The 16,493-nt window shown below is 54.8% G+C and overlaps 1 protein-coding gene and 1 long non-coding RNA gene across 5 annotated transcripts; both read left to right on the top strand.

The window, feature by feature from the left end:
* Window positions 1–426: 426 nt before the first annotated feature.
* Window positions 427–1,893, top strand: LOC110346068 (uncharacterized). The gene is made up of 2 exons (XR_002389848.2): window positions 427–813; window positions 930–1,893. It is a non-coding gene; the product is annotated as an uncharacterized LOC110346068 (long non-coding RNA).
* A 494-nt stretch (window positions 1,894–2,387) lies between these two features.
* Window positions 2,388–14,365, top strand: Hspbp1 (HSPA (Hsp70) binding protein 1). 4 transcript variants are annotated; one of them, XM_021245938.2, is made up of 8 exons: window positions 2,388–2,504; window positions 3,162–3,467; window positions 5,081–5,285; window positions 6,535–6,759; window positions 11,282–11,437; window positions 11,522–11,618; window positions 12,187–12,298; window positions 13,939–14,365. In XM_021245938.2, the coding sequence occupies exons 2-8, from the start codon at window positions 3,261–3,263 to the stop codon at window positions 14,011–14,013; spliced, it is 1,077 nt and encodes a 358-aa protein (XP_021101597.1). In that variant the 5' UTR covers window positions 2,388–2,504; window positions 3,162–3,260; the 3' UTR covers window positions 14,014–14,365. The 4 variants fall into 4 exon arrangements, with proteins under 4 accessions (XP_021101597.1, XP_087057160.1, XP_004866720.1 ...); XM_087201034.1 differs by lacking the exon at window positions 2,388–2,504 and adding an exon at window positions 2,518–2,565; XM_004866663.4 differs by lacking the exon at window positions 2,388–2,504 and adding an exon at window positions 2,627–2,833 and having other exon boundaries at window positions 3,159–3,467.
* Window positions 14,366–16,493: the final 2,128 nt, after the last annotated feature.

Here is a 16,493-nt window from a genome sequence, read left to right as displayed (position 1 = left end):
CGGATGCTGCAGGCCGAGGTCCCCCCCGCCCCCCCACGCGCCCTCTCTCCTCCGCCTCCTCCTCCTCTCCGCCTCCCCCCGCCACCTCGTCCTTTCTCTCCGGCACGCTGACATCACCATCCGGGGACTCCGGGCCCTTCCCCAAAGTTAACCCTTTCGGAGGGGGAGGGGGAGGGGAGGAAGGGGCGGGCCCGGGGAGGCGGTGCTGGGAGCTGTAGGATGGAGAGAAGGTAGGAAGACGCAGGGAGCGGTGGGGGGTGTGGTGGGGAGAGATGGTGGACGAGCGGGGTGCAGAGCGATGGAGGATGCTGGGGGAGGGAGGGGTACAGGGGAGGGAGGATGCAGGAGAGACAGGTGCGGGAGGAGGGAGGGTGCAGGGGGAGGGAGGGTTGCAGGATGCGGAGGGGGGGAGGGAGGGTAGAGGGCAGGATGCGATGCAGGGAGATCTGGAGCCAACAGACGGACAGAGGTGGAGACAGGCGCAGAGGAGACTAAGAGAGCAGGAGAGACGCTGACCACCGGGGGCTCGGGCAGGGCAGTAGAGAGCTGGAGGGACAGAGCCAGGACATCAATGGGGGCCGTGGGAGCCAGGCCGCAGGGACACAGGGGAGCAAACCTGGAGAACATGGCGTGCAAGAGAGCCGCAGAGACTGCTGGATGCAGACGGGACTGGCAGGGAGCGGGGTGCACACGTGCGGAGGGACTGGGGGACCTGCGGAGACATCGGAGAGGTGCAGGCAGAGAAGGGGAAGAATTCAGAATTGCCGACCCAGGACTCATGCCTGTCCACGTTCCCCAGGCTCACTTGCCCAGGTCTCCTGGGGCTGGGGGAACTGGGATTCTCCCCCTGCTTGCACAGAGAAACCTCCGGAGTTCCCTGAGACCTTGTCTATCCCCTTAGACCCTCATGTGTTCTGTGCTTGTCCCAGGCCCTGAAATCTTTGTGCAGTTTCCGGTGTGAGCCATGAGTCCTCACCAGCACGTCCCATGTGCTGAACCATGGTAACCCACGGGCCCCCACTAGATTCCTGCATAATCTAAGGCCCCTCTCTGCCTGGTCCGAAGGTCCCCAAGCTCTGTGGAGTGTACCCATGAGCCTTGGCTTCCTGGCCCCATCCAAGTCTATTCAGCCACCCACATCTGTGACTTTTTTGGGGGGGGCCAGTTCTAGGAATTGAACCCAGGGCATTGCACATGATGGAAGTGTTCTACCACTGAGCCACACCACTGACTGAGCTTTTACATTTTTCTTTTTTTAAATTTTGAGACAGAGTCTTGCTGAGTTGCCCAGGCTGGCCTCAAATGTGTGACCCTCCTGCATTAGTCTCCTAAGGTTCTGGGATTACGGGCACGAGCCACCAGGCCTGGCTTGTGTAATTACTAATAGCACCTCCTTTTGCCCTGAAATGTCTCACTGCAGATGGGAAGTTTTAGTCACACTTCTTACATGTTATTGCAAAGTTGGTGGCTTTTCTAAGGTACATGGGAGATTTCTTCTAGGCCATCAGGGTATTATTTATATATTCACATATAAGAAATCATGTCATATACAATTGCATGTTGTACCATACGGTGAGATATATAATTTCATCTATTGCAGCAGATGCCCACATTCGAATTCCCCCAACTTTGCTGTTGTGATTATGGAGCATCCTGATTTCCGGTGGGCCCAATGTCACTCTACGGTCCTTGCAGGAGGCACGAAGGAGGCCCAGAGTCACGGTCACAGGAGGTGAGGCCATGTGGCTGTACACTGAGGAACCAGGGCAGCTTCCGACAGCCGGAACAGGCAGAGAGAACACATTCTCTCCAGCAGCCTCAGAAGGAACTCGTTTTGGACTTTCGTTCTCCAGCACTGCCAGATAATAAATGTGTGTTGTTTTAAGCCGCCAACGTTTGGTAGTTTGTTAGCAGCAGCAACAGGGAACTAGTATGAGAGTTCCCACAGCCGCAGCCCTACACAGCACACTCAGCCCCAGCCTGCTTCTGCTTCCCACCCCGCCCAAACCATCACCTACACAGCCAAGGCCGTAGGTGCTCCGCGCCTCCGTGCCGCCCTATTCCCGAGACCGAGGGCCGCTTTCCTCAGCCTAGACCGGTGCACACACCCCAAGACCTCCCAGCAGCCTCGCCCTGTGGGGCCCTGAGTCCGACTCAAGCTATGGGGTAGGCACTGGGCCCGGCCTCCAGAATCGCCTCCTCTCCACCTGGAGACAGAGGGAAGAATTAGAGACGACCACTCTGCAGGCCCATATGACAAGTGGGGAAACTGAGGCCAGGAGAGAGGTGGGGCTGGGCCCAAGCCGCACAGGTTGGGGGTGAGGGCCAGGACAGACCTAAGCAGCGAAGGGGGTGTGGCTCTGGAGGGGCGTGGTCTACGGAAGGGCGTGGGCAGAGTAAGCCCCTGGCGCGCCAGCTTCAGATCGGGGCTTAGGAGAAGGCGGGACTTAACTGGGAGAGGCGGAAGGACCTAGAACAGGGGCGGGGACCAGGAGGTGTGAGAGGTACGTAAATGGGGGCGGTGGGTGGAGCTTCAATAAGAATAAGAAGGTGGAGCTCGCTAAGGTGAGCAAATTGGGCTGGAGGGGCGGGTACAAGGGAGGAGGCGGGGCCTGACTGGGAGGGGCGGAGCCGAGTGCGGTCTACAGCCTGAGGGAAGGGTTTAAACCCAGAAAGGATTCAGCCTTATAAACCACGCGAAGTTGGGGGGCGGGGTGCGTCAGGCACTTCCGTGCGAGGCTGTACGCATTTCCGGTCAAGATGGCGACGCCCAGCAGAGTCAGGTGCGAGAGACTCTGTTTTTAGGTGCGGCAGCATCTCGAGGGCCAGGAAGGTGAGATCGGCCCCTTTGAGGCGCTCCTCTTCGGAGAGGAGGGAGCAGAGTTGTTGTTAAGGAGACAGAATGGCTGACTTATTGCAGAGGAGGCGGGGCAGTGGGGTTGCTAAGAGACGAAGACGCGCGCCGTGGAAATGGGGAGAGGGCTTGTTACCGGGGAAAGTGGGTGGGGCCTGTTCCTAGGGCGGAAGAAGTGGCTATGGCTTTGGAGAAGGGTATTGTTGGTGTGGGGGAAGTATTGGGGGCTGTGTTTAAGGGGAGTGAGCAGAATGGTTTGGGGTCATGGAGGGCGCAGAGCTTCCTTAAAACGCCACCTTCTCAGCAGACCCCCAGGAGTCGACCCATCAGGACGCCAGTGCTCCCTCAACGTTGACCACCTTCCCCCTTCTATCTCTCAACACATTCTTCCCTTCACAACCTGTCCATGGCGGACAAAGGCTCGGGGGGCAGTCGCCTTCCCCTGGCGTTGCCCCCAGCCTCCCAGGGCTGCTCCTCAGGGGGCAGCGGCGGCTCCTCTGCTGAGGGCTCGGGCAACCCCCGGCCACCGCGCAACCTGCAAGGCCTGCTGCAGATGGCCATCACGGCGGGCTCGATGGAGCCAGACCCCCCTCCAGAACCCATGAGCGAGGAGGTAAAGTATGGAGCCTGGGGTGAGGAGCCTGGAGACAGAGATGTCTTGGGAAGTGTGCCTTGTGGAGCCGAGACTGGGGCGGGCGGGGGGGAAGATGTGGAGGGATGGTAGGCTATATCTGTGCTGCATAGGGTCATTGTAGACTAAAGGTCAGATGTCAGGTGTCTGAGGAGACAGATTCCTGGATCCCCAGCACTGTTCTGGATTAAAACTTCTTCTTTTTTTTTTTTGGTACCAGGGATCGAACTTGGGTCCTTGCTCTTGGGAGGCAGGTGGCGGAACCACTGAGCTAAATCCCCGGCCCTAGTACTTAAACATTTTTCTATATAATTAAAAAAAAAATTTTTTTTTTTTGGTACTGGGGATCGAATTCGGGTCCTTGGTTTTCGAGGCAGGCAGCGGAACCACTGAGCTAAATCCCCGGCCCCAGCACTGTTCTGGGAAGCCAAAGAGCCTCATGGTTTTTTTTTTTTTTTTTTTAGCCTCGTGGGTTTTTTTTAACAAAAGGCTCTCTAGACCTGGATTCAGCACTGTCTAGCAGTGTGACCTTGGATATATTCATCAGAATCTCAACTTCATTCATTTACGAATTGATGATGATAAGATTAGTAATGTATGTTTACATTTTTTTTTTTTGGTACCGGGGGTCGAACTCTGGCCCTTGCGCTTGCAAGGCAGGCGGGGAAACCACTGAGCTAAATCTCCGGCCCAAGATTAGTAATAACAGTACTTCATAGGGCACTTCTGAGGTTCCAGTTCAGCAGGGCTGCACACATGCCCTACACGTATCTGTTTGACTTTAGGCTTTGCCAGTTGCTGACTGTGTGACCTTGCCTTGGACAGCACAACTTTTCCGTGGCTGTTTTCTCATCTGTGAACAATGAGACCTTTTGAAGATCAATAGCAAATTTTATTATATACGATTTTGTGTTGGTAGTGGTTGTGGTACCAGGGATTGAACCCTGAGAAGAGAAAACTCTTTGACTGAGCTACACTTCCAGCCCTTTTTGGTTTTTGAGACAGGGTTTCTTGGGTAGCTGGGATACAGGTGTGCACCACCACACCTGGCTCCTCATCTACTCATTTACTCACATGTGGTTCCTCAAACACCATGAAATCCTGCAGCTCCACTTCAGCCATCCTTGTCCTCTGCTCTGGTTAACCTTGCCCTATGATGCCTATCATCTTGTGTCACAGACTGCATGCTGTGCTTGTCTCTGTCATCTTCTTCCCCCCCCAGAATATGAGCCCTCCCTACACTGGACGAGTTTCTGCCTGGCTGGCTCAGGGCAGAGGTCCTATTACCTAGAGGACCAAATAAAAAAAGGTGCTCTGGAGATATTTGTTAGTGGAAAGAACAGTGAGCCCTCACATGTTGGCTGTCATCATCATCAGTATTATTGTTACTTTTGGTTTTACTGGTCTCATTATGCAGTTCAGGCTGGCTTTGAACTCACTGTGTAGCCCAGGCTGGCCTCAAACTCTCCATGACCCTCCTGCCTCAGCCTCCTGAGTGCTGGGATTACAAGATGTGGCTTACCAGGCTACAGCTGTCATTTATGATTCCAAAATGATTTACTGATCCACACCTTCTTTCCCACTCTCATCCCCAGAGGCGGCAGTGGCTGCAGGAGGCCATGTCAGCTGCCTTCCGTGGCCAGCGGGAGGAGGTAGAGCAGATGAAGAGCTGCCTCCGAGTGCTATCCCAGCCCATGCCTGCTGCAGCTGGGGAGACCGAACTGGCTGCTGACCAGCAGGAACGAGAGGGGGCCCTGGAGCTGCTGGCTGACCTGTGTGAGAACATGGACAATGCTGCAGGTATCCCCTTGTCCTGTGCCCTCTGCTCTTCTCTTGACACCTCCAGCCCTCCCAGCCTCTAGCCAGTCCTGTGTTGCCGTGAGGAGCGAGGCCTTTTAACCCATGGTGACTGCTGTGGCCCACCCCTTCACGATGAGACCTGACTGATCTTTTCCCTCCTAGGGTGCCAGGCATCCCCTGCTCTTCTCTAGTGTATGAGAAGGGAGGTGGCCAGGGACAGTCTCCCTGAGGGGCAGGGGCAGCATTTGATCAGAGACCTGAAGTGGAGGTGGAGTCCTGGGATTCTCTCTGGAAAATGCTTCCTGGCAGCAGGAAGAGGTGGTGTAGGGCCTGGAGGCCATAAGGAGCTGCCCCGGGAAGTGAAATGACAGGAAGCCTGAAGGGCCATGGTGTGGGGCTCACTCTCATGCAGTGGGGCCCGTGGGACCCCATTTCTACTGAAAAGTAGGGGTCACTTCTGAGGCGCACAGTCCGGCCATGCGGTTCTGTGGCATTGTGAACAGGGGCAAGTATCTGGAGCTTTTGGGGTCCCTGGTTAGCTCCTGAGTCCATGGGCTGGTGAGGGTGAGATCTCAGGGCCATGCGGGTCTCCACCTACACGGCTCCAGGGGCAGGGCCCTGGTCCGGGACATTATAAGCATGCTCAGTCCCTGCTAGGACCCCAGTGTCCCCAGACTCACTGGGCAGGGCACCCCAGCCCAGTCCACAGGGGCTTTTGTGTTTATTTTAGTTTTGCAGTACTGGGGGTTGAACCCAGGGCCTTTGCACTGAGCTCTATCCCCAGCCCTTTTTATTTTTTATTTTGAGACAGGGTCTCACTAAGTCACTTAAGTTGCCCAGTCTGGGCTTGAGCTAGTGATCCTCCTGTCTCTGCTTCCCAGAGTTCTGGGGTGACAGGCCTGTGCCAGTCCACCTGGCTGATTTTTTTCTCAATAAGGAAACAGTGCTGGTGAAGATGGGATACAGGAACATTCATTCTCTCATATGTCTTCACCCCAGTTATTTCTTACTGAGGTAAAATTCCCTAGGGACAGTCCCATGGGATTTAGTTTATGCATCATGTTGCACAGCTGTCGCCTCTTGTCTATTGCAAGAGCTCTGTCACCCCCAATTGAGACCCCAAGCCCATCATGCAGCCCCTTCCCCACCTGCTTCCCACAGTCCCCTGCTGAGGGTCTGGGCATTAGGACGTTGGGGGCGGGGCAAAGCGCAGCCCTGACACCCCCCCCCCCCGCACATGCGTACACAGACTTCTGCCAGCTGTCGGGGATGCACCTGCTGGTGGGCCGCTACCTCGAGGCCGGTGCTGCGGGGCTGCGGTGGCGCGCAGCACAGCTCATCGGCACGTGCAGCCAGAACGTGGCGGCCATCCAGGAGCAGGTGCTGGGCCTCGGTGCCCTGCGCAAGCTGCTGCGGCTGCTCGACCGCGACCCCTGCGACACTGTCCGTGTCAAGGCGCTCTTCGCCATCTCCTGTAAGTGTCCCAGAACGGGGAGGGCTGGGCCAGGGTTGTCCTCGGGTGGGTCCCGCTGCACCCATTCAGCCCTCGATTCCCTGTGCCGTGGGCTGTGTGGGGAGTGGGGAGCGGGGAGCGAGGCGAAGATGGTAGTGGTAGAGGCTATTCCAGTCTCACCCCAGCACCTTGCCTGTTGTTTTTCAAGACAGGGTCTCACTTTGTACTTCAGGCTGGCCTTGAACTCACTGTAAAGCCCAAGCTAGCCTAGAGCCTGTGGGGATCTTTCTGCCTCAGCCTCTTGAGTGCTGGGATCACAGGCACCACTACCCCTGGCTTCTGGCCCTCTTGGGGCCGTTTCAGAACAACCAGAGATGCCCTCAGCCAAGAGCCACCATGGCTCCGCATGGATGCTGCTTCTCCAGCAGGCCTGGGGATGGGCGCTGTTTTCATCACCAGTCTCAGGAAATGGAGGCATGGACAGAGACCTGGCTGGGCTGGAGCCGCCTGGGGTGCTTGTCTGGTCTCCACACACCTGCTGAGGTCTAGAGGATCGTGCCCCTCACACAGGAGGGACCAGGCCAGGGAGGCCCCGCAAGGACACACAGCAGTCCGAGCCCTTCGTGGGCTTCCTGTGGGTGGAGCCTAGAAACAGCTTTTTTTTCCCCCAGTTTCTGAGACTCAGTCTCACTATGCAGGCTGGCCTTGAGTTTGCGGCAGTCCTCCTGCCTTTCAGGGGCTGGGATTTGAAACGGCTTCTTTGAGATAAAATTCATAAGCCCCGAATCCATCCTTTTTGAACCTACAACTTAGTACTTTCTGGTCCATTCCCAGAGTTGTCTCGTCGTCCCCACATGAGGCCCCAGACGCAGGAAGCAGCCTCCTTCGTCGCTCCCTCCCGGTCTCTTTTGTGCCCATTGTGGACTGTTCGTGTAAACAGAGTTGGGCCTGTGTGGCTTTCGGGTCTGGGTTTCTTTTCAGGGCACAAGCTCATGCTTGTGTGACACGCATCTGTACCTCATCCCGTTTTATGGGCTAGCGACCTTGGTGCACATTTTTTCTGTCCCTCCCCCACTAGACATCTGGGTTCTTTCAGCACTTGCAGAATGCGGGTCTGAGCGGGATGCTCTCATTTCCCTGGGGCAGGGGCCTGGGGGGCTTCGGGGGTCATGTGGTGACGCTCCCTCCATCTGCACCAAGCCTGGTCCTGCGCCCGCTCTCCAGTGGCCTGTCCTTGCCTAGTGGGGTACAGAAGCCAGGGAGGGACAGGGAGGACGCAGGAGGAGCCCGAGGGAGGAGGCACAGGTGGGCAGCTCCACATGGAGGCGAGGGATGGGGCCCAGGGCAGCAGGAGCCAGATCTGGGGGGGATCCAGCAGAGCAACTCTGTTTGAAAAAGAAATACAGGCTGGGGATCTAAGTGGTTCCTCCGCCTGCCTCGCAAGCTCAAGGACCAGAGTTCAATCCCTGGTACCAAAAAACAAAAAAACAAAAAACAAAAAAACAGCCAACAACAAAAAAGAAAAGTAATTAAATAAATTAAATACAATATAAGAGAATGGGTAAGATGGTCACATTGCTCACAGTACAACAGGTACAGAAGGATGCAGGGGTGTCCCCGTGCCACTGGCCCCTTTCTTACTCCGAAGACTTGCCTGGCTCCCTTTGCTCCTGGAGATTTAATGGGCGTGGAGGGGTGGCGTGGGGGTGGGAGTGGGGGCGGTGCAGGTGCGTGGCATGAGGTGCGCACCGTGGCGTGGCGTGGTGGTGTGCACATCATGTGTGTGGCGTGTGGGGGCCGTGTGTGGGCGCATGTGTAGTGCGTGTGGTGTGAAGCGTGTTGCTCATCCCCTCCCCATGCACGCTGTACCTGGACACAGACCTGCAGACTGCTCTGCACCTACGTCCTCTCTCCCTGTCCCTCTGGGTTACCATTTGGGTGTGGCCTGTCGAGCCCCTGCCCCGTGTCTGTCCCAGGGCCTCCAGGAGTAGGCTGAGCTCTGTGCAGGCTGTGCCTGATGGGGCTCCATGGTGCCCTGAGGTTGCACTGGGCACCTGCCTGGCCTCGTCCTCTCTGGTGGTGGGCAGGAGCCACGGGCTGCGTGAGTGGCCTCACAGAGCGGCGGCTGCCCAGAAGCCAGCGAACCAAGCCAGAAGGGGAGAGCCACCCTGCCATCTCCTGGGGAGCCGCCTGTGCCCTTCCCAGTGAGCTGTGGGGTCTGGGCTGCCCCCAGGGAGCTCCGTGCTGGGAGCGGGTGTGGGCTGGCCCCGTCCAAGCTGTGACGTGGCTGCTCCCTGAGGCTGTGCGCTTACTGCCCTCGCCTCTGCGCTCCTGAGTGGCACTTTGTGTGGCCAGAGAAGACGTGGACGAGGAGGGCTCCGATGGGCTTGTGCGGGGCCTGGGCAGGCCCGTGGGAGAATGCCAAGACACTGCAGCTCCGTCCACCTGGCTCCAGGTGTCTTGCTTTTAGGGTTTTAAAAAGAGGCTTGTTTTAGAGCAGCAGGTTTTAGGTTCATAGCAAAATTGAGTAGAAGTTACCCACCAGAATGATGTGGGTTTTTTTTTTTTTTGTACTGGGGATCGAACTCAGGACCTCGCGCTTTCCAGGCAGGGGGTGGACAGTAGGCGGTAGGCAGGGTTGATGGTGATAACCTAGCAGAGAGGTGGAGGTTGAGGGGAGTGAACAGTGATTTTTTTTGTATGTTTTCAGACAGGGTCTCACTATGTAGTTCAGGCTGGCCTCAAACTCAGTATGTAGCCCAGAGTGGCCTCAAATTGGCAGTGATCCTTCTGCCTCAGCCTCCCAGGTGCTGGGAGGACAGGCGTGTGCCACCATGTCTGGCTGTTTTATTTTTTTAAAGTAACATTTTAGTTTAACTTACTATATCTAAACTATTATAATTTCAACACATAATTGATATGAAATATTAATGAAATGCCTTCTGTCTTTTGGTCATGCCAAATCTTCAAAACCTGGGCTTTAGTTTACACTTAAAGCACATCTCAACTCAGAAGTAGGATTCTCAGTGGTTGATGTGAAGTTGTGTTCAGTGGAAAATACCTTACCCCATTCCAGGTTCAGATGAGTTGCCCTGTGTAGGGAACAGGGGAAGGGAACGTTACTTGAACCTCTGCAGTAAGTCTTAGTCTCCTGCGAGCCACGGCAGCACACGGCAAATGACAGGAAAGGTAGAAAAATGAGACTGAGAAGAAGCTGAGCTTTGGGTCCGATCAGTGCTGCTCTGGGCGGCAAAGACAAAGCCCCCATCTTAATGCACCTTTTATTTAGTACATCAGGAGAAACAGATGTAACAAATGAATATGTAGATTTCAGTACTTCACATTGGGATAAACAAGGTGTAACAAAAGAGGGGGGGGGCTGCGGAAATCTGAGAACAATGAGGAACTACGCAGATGAAGATTTGGTTCCTCCCAGGGTGTCTCCTGCAGGTGTGGTCTTGTCCTGGAGATTACAGCATCCGGGATCACTGAGGTCTCAGTTGTGACCCAAGGCCAAAATGGAATTATGTCTGGAATGTTATAGCTGGCCTGTGGGCAGGAGAACTAGGCCTACTCAAATGATTTTTCCCTAGAATTATGTAGCATTGCTCCCAACAGCCCTGGAACAGGAGGTTTGCTACTTGTCGGGCCTCAGGTGCGGGCTGTTCTGGCAGCTCAGCCTAAGCCTTCACAAAGGTCTTCTAGGAGCAAAGGCCTTGCACGCCCCATAGCCTGGGTGTAGGGCCTCAGTTTCCTCTTCTGTGAAATGGGTGGGAAGTAACTGCTTAAGCTAAAGCTAGCTTTCCCCATCTGTAAGCTCTAACTTCTGAGATAGTTGGGAGGGTTAAAAGAGATAATGCGCCCATCAGTGGATCAGTGGACAAAAAACCCTAGTGTGTCTGTACCATGGAATACCACTCAGGCATGAAAGTAGACTTTACAAAGTGGATGGATGTTGAAAACGTGCTGAGCGAAGGAAGGGTGAGTGGAACAAGCCACCTAGGACATGAATCCGCTTCTGAGAAGTGTCCAGGGTAGGCAAGCATAGACACGGGGCTGGGGGTGACAGCTCATGGGGACCAGCGTGATGGAACTGTTCTGGGGTCCGGCAGTAGTGATGGCTGCCCGACCTCTGGCTGCACTGAAAACCACTGAGTCGTGCGCTTGAACGGTGAGTTAGATGGATTGTGGTCCATACCTCCAGGATGCTTCAGAGATAGTGCGAACCTGGCACAGGCCCATGGAAAGCCACGGAGATGGAGCCTGAGGTGGTGATGAGGATGAGGACGGGGGCGTTGATAGTCACGATGGCAGTGGCAGTGGAGTGGATGGCGATATTGGATGGGACAGTGGTGCTGATGGCGATGACAGCTGCGTTGATGCTTGTGGTGATGCTGTTGGTGGCGATTGTGGGACGGTGCTGATGACAGATGATGGTGAGGCTGGTGGTGCAGATGCTGGGGATATGGCTGTGGTGATGGTGACGGTGGTGACAGTGGTGGCGGCGGTGCTGGCCCTGACCTCACAGCCCGCCCTCCCCCAGGCCTTGTGCGGGAGCAGGAGGCAGGGCTGCTGCAGTTCCTCCGCCTGGACGGCTTCTCCGTGCTGATGCGGGCCATGCAGCAGCAGGTGCAGAAGCTCAAGGTGAAGTCGGCATTCCTGCTGCAGAACCTGCTGGTGGGCCACCCGGAGCACAAAGGTGGGGCAGCCTCCGTCCGGGCTGGGTGTGGGCCAGTGCAGGGCAGGGCAGGGCTGCCCTCTGACCCGAGCCCTCCCTCCCCAGGGACCCTGTGCTCCATGGGGATGGTCCAGCAGCTGGTGGCCCTCGTGCAGACTGAACACAGCCCTTTCCACGAGCACGTGCTTGGGGCCCTGTGCAGGTGTGTGGGGGCCCCGGGCGTGGACCAACCTGTGGGCATGGGCAGGAGTTCAGGAATGCAGAGGGCACAGGGCCTCAGTTCCTCACCTGTGCAGCTCACGTGACCACCTTGGGAGAAGGAGGTCTGTGCCCCCGCTCACCATTATGATCAGATTAGTGTTTATAAAAAAGGCAGAGTCACCAGGTATGGTGGCTCATGCCTGTCATCTCAGCACTTGGGAGGCTGAGGCAGGAGGATTGCCACAACTTCGAGCCCAGCCTGGGCTATATAGTGTGACCCTGTCTCCAAAAACAACAACAACAACAAAAAGCAGAATGGATCAATGGAGCAGGCAGGTTCTGAGGTTGACCCTGTGCCAGGCGGGTGGCACACGCCTGTCTGTTATTGGTCTCATTGTGATTCCTGGGGCCGTGTGGGACAGCTGGAGGTCCATTTTGCAGATGGGGAAACTGAGGCCCTAGCATAGGGCAGAGACACACTCGGGCTGCCGTGGAGCAGCGGGGGTGGGCAGGGAGCCAGGCCTGGGTCTGTGTGGCCGGGTCCCTAAGGCTATGCCGTCTCCCTGCAGCCTGGTGACAGACTTCCCCCAGGGCGTGCGCGAATGCCGGGAGCCTGAGCTGGGGCTGGAGGAGCTGCTACGCCACCGCTGCCAGCTGCTGCAGCAGCGCGAGGAGTACCAGGTGTGCGGGCGCTGGGTCAGTGGGCGGCTGGCTCCGGCTTCCTCTCCCCTCCTGTCGCTCTCTGCCTCACTTGTGCCCTGGCTAGATTGGTGCAGGGAGGGCAGGTCAGTCAGTGAGGCGGAGGGGAAGAGTTCATTCAGTGTCACTGAGTTGGTAAGTAAACAGGGCAGTTATTTAATTGACTGGGTAATGCGTAAGAAGTGATAAATAATGTATTGTTTAGTTAAATAGATAAGTAATAACTCATTAGATAGGTAAGTTACAAGTGATCAATCACAGTTACTTACATATTCATTGTTATTCAGTCATTTCAACGAAGCTGGGTGTGGTGGTGGCCCATGTCTGTCATCCCAGCACTCTGGGAGGCTGAAGCAGGAGGATTGCAAGTTCATGCCCAGCCTTGGCAATTTATTGACTCTAGAGACACTGTCTCAAAAAATAAAAAGGGCTGGGCCCGGGGATTTAGCTCAGTGGTGCCACCGCCTGCCTCACAAGTGCAAGGTCCTGAGTTCGATCCCTGGTACCAAAAATAAAAAAATTTTAAAAATAAAAAAATAAAAAGGGCTGAATGTAATCATTATGTACTGCACATGTACTAATAAAATTTTTTTTAAAATTTTTAAAATGGGGCGCGGGGGCTGGGATGCAGCTCAGTGGGAAAGCACTGGGTTCAATAACCAGTATGACAAAGAAAAAAAAAATAACCAGCTTTTTTGTTGGGTGCTATGGCATGTACCTGTAATCCCAGCTACTCAGGAGGCTGAGGCAGTGGAACCACAAGTTCGAGCCCAGACTGTGCAACTTGAGATCTGTCTCAAAAAGAAAGGGCCAGGGCACGAGGTCCTGAGTTCAATCCCCAGTACTGGAAACAAACAAACACAAAAGAGGGACCAGGGATTTAGCTCATTGGTTCCACCGCCTGCCTCGCAAGCGGAAGGACCCGAGTTCAATCCCTGGTACCAAAAAAAAAAAAAAAAAAGGAACAAACAAAAGAAAGGGCCAGGTATGCATTGCAGCAGTAGGGCGTTTGCCTTGCATGTGCAGGCCCTGGGTTTCATCCCCAGTACCCTAGCCTGTCATCGGTCACCTTCTGCATGTGTCTCGTGTGTGTGTGTGTGTGTGTGTGTGTGTGTGTGTGTGTGTGTGTGTTTGAGATGTGATTGGCTGTGTTGCCCAGGCTCTCTGACGCATGAGCTCACATGGTCCTCCTGCTCCACCCTCCTAAGCAGCTGACACTAAATGTCCACATCTCTGCCTGGCTGTTTGTCCTCCAACTTGTTTTTTATTCATTTTTGTTTCTGGAGTTTTCTGCCACGGAGATACCTCGTCTGTTTGGGTTTAACCTGCCAGTGTGTTCTTTCTTGGCTTCTGGGGTTTGTATCTAAGGGGTTGGGGCTGGGAGTAATGACGGGACTGCCTAGGAGCCCGAAAGGGCCGGGGGGCTGCTGTGAGCACAGTGTGGGAGACCCCAGGTCCCAGCTGCGCACTTCAGAGCTGGCAAGAAGGGGAAGCCCATCTGGGCCTCATCGTGGTTGGTGAGGCTGGGTGGCTCTTGGATGGGCCGGTGGACTTGTGCCATCTGCTGAGCGTGCTGGAGGCAGCCCTGGCCTCCTCACACGGGACCCCTCGCCTTACCCCAGGAGGAGCTGGAGTTCTGTGAGAAGCTGCTGCAGACCTGCTTCTCCAGTCCCATGGACGACAGCATGGATCGGTGAAACCAGGTGGCTTCTCGCCCTCTCTCCGTTGGAACCCCAGGCCTCCTGCCTCCCTCTCTCCCGAAATGGCCTCTCCCAAGGGATCCCAGGGTCCTATCAACCACCCATCTCCGGGCAGCCCCCTGGAGGGGACTTGGGATGGTGCTGGTTCCTGGGACCCACTCCTGTACTCTCACTCATCCCCCAGCCCGTGTCTGCACTGTTCTTCCAATAAAGGTGTTTCTCCTCCTCCCCTCCACTGCCACTTTTGTCACCTCCTCCAGTGGGTGCCTTGGGGAGGGCAGGAGAGGCATAAACTTAAGGGGTTTGGGGAGCCACTGCAGGGACAATAAAACTGTTCTCTTTATCTTAACCCATGAAGCTGTTGTCTCTTTCATCTCCAGACTCTCTTGGGAGTCTGGGAAGCATGTGTCTTTTTTTTTTTTTTTTTTTGTACCGGGGATCAAACTTGGGACCTTGCACTTGCAAGGCAGGCACAGTGCCACTGAGCTAAATCCCCGGCCCCATTTGTCCTTTTTGACTCTACAGCGTCCCTAAATTCTCCCCAGTTTGATTGGTGGTCCTAAGGTAGAAGCCATCTTATTTCCCAGCATCCCTCACAGTGGGACGCCCACATGACTTCAGGTCCACCAATGGCACCTGTGAGGAAGTCTGGCTGGGGCTGGTGATGGAGGAGGCCATACCCTGGGTGTGTTCTGGCCAAGGTGGGAGCCTATGGACCCAGCTTCTAGAGGGTGTGGGCAGAGATTCTGGCTGGAGGGTCCAAGTTGGGTGCCATTGGTGGTACTGCTGAGTTCCAAGAGCAGGCTTGTTGTTGGGAGTGGGGTTTGTTCTGACTGCAAAGTGCCAAGCTCAACTAGAGCCCCCTGAGATCTGAGGGGGACCGCCCCAGCCCTTTTAATAAACTTGTTTTTTTGAGGTGAACTTCTACTTCAGCCTTCCAAGTGGTGGGATTACAAATGACCACCTGGCTCAGTTTTTTGGTTTTTTTTGAGACAGTCTCACTATGTAGTCCAGGCTGTTCTCGAACTCCAGGCGATCTTTCTGCCTCAGCCTCCTGAGTGGTGGGACAACAGGTGTGTACCACCACACGTTCCTTTTTAAAGGCAGTTTTGTCATTTGTAACTAAGGGTGCTGATGGATGCTGGGTCTGTTGTTTTAGTGGTACTAGGGCCTTTGCAGTGAGCTGCCTCCCCCGTCCTTTTTAATTTTTTGAGACAGGGTCTTGCTAAGTCTTTAAGATGCCCAGTGTCAGCTGATCCTACTTTTTAAGAGGAAGCTGAACTCAGGGTGGCTAATCCCTGGCCAAATGCAATCTCCAGGATCCGCCCTGGTCTGGCCCCACAGCAGTGCTCCTTTCCCTGTGTGCGGCTCTGCTGGGTGCCAGGCTCACCCCTCTCCTGTGGGTTGGCATCTCCCAGACACCTGGCATTTTTCAGTTGATTCCAAATTCAGGACCCATTGAGAGGCAGAGGTGGCTGCAGGATCTGAGAACTGGAAATCAGATGCCACTTTTATTACCACTAGTGCTAGCAAAGAAAATGGTTTCAGCCCTGTTAAGCAGGAACAATCATTCAACCCCTGGAAAGGGTGGAGACTTCTGGAAGGAGAACTAGGAGTTCCTTCACGTGGAAATGGGCACAGTGCAGACAGAATTCTCACCGTGCACTTTTAAGAAGTCCCAGTTTAATTAGCAACAACAGCAGCATCTGAGTGATTTCTCAGGGTGGAGACTCAGCTTTCAGTTCTTACAGCCTTTGCAGCTTTCCACGTCCTGGAGAACTCTTCCTTCTCAGGTTCCATTTGATGGCTGAGTGCGACCACCCACAGCCTCTCAGCTCCTGAGACTGTTCAGTGTGGTGAGACACCTGTCATCCCCATACCCTGGGAGGCTGAGGCAGGCAGACCACAAGTTCAAGCCCAGCCCGGGCAATTTAGGGACTTAGTGGCACTCTGTCTCAAAATAAAAAAAAGGACGGGACGGAGCTCAGTGGGAAGACCTTGGGTTCAATCCCCATTAACATCAAAACTAAACCAAAACAGGGCCGGGGATTTAGCTCAATGGTTTCGCCGCCGCCTGCTGCACAAGCGCAAGGACCTGAGTTTGATCCCCGGTACCAAAAAAAAAAAAAAAAAAAAACTAAACCAAAACAAAAATCAGTGTGGCAGTGATGCCATCATATTGTGGGGGAAAACATGGAAGCCAAATGCTACAGAGGACAGAAGGTCCCAAAATAAAAGCCTTATGTCACTTGATGGTTAATTTTAGGTGACCATGTGATTGGGTAAGGCTTGCCCAAACAGCTCATAAAGTGTGATTTCTGCAGGTCTCTGGAAGAGATTAGCATTTGATTAGTAAATGGATAAAGACCTATCCTCATCAGAGTGGGGGGCATCAGGGTGGGTAACCAATGAGGCCCACCCAGAACAGGAAGGGGCAGGTGGGGCAGGGTTACTCTGAGCAGGACCACCAGGCTTCT

The sequence above is a fragment of the Heterocephalus glaber genome, unplaced genomic scaffold, assembly GCF_053883595.1.
Source record: "Heterocephalus glaber isolate CG9 unplaced genomic scaffold, H.glaber_assembly_v1.0 deba00001745, whole genome shotgun sequence".
NCBI lineage: Eukaryota > Metazoa > Chordata > Mammalia > Rodentia > Bathyergidae > Heterocephalus > Heterocephalus glaber.
Note: the sequence above shows the minus strand (reverse complement) of the source record. Positions and strands in the feature narration are given on the sequence as shown.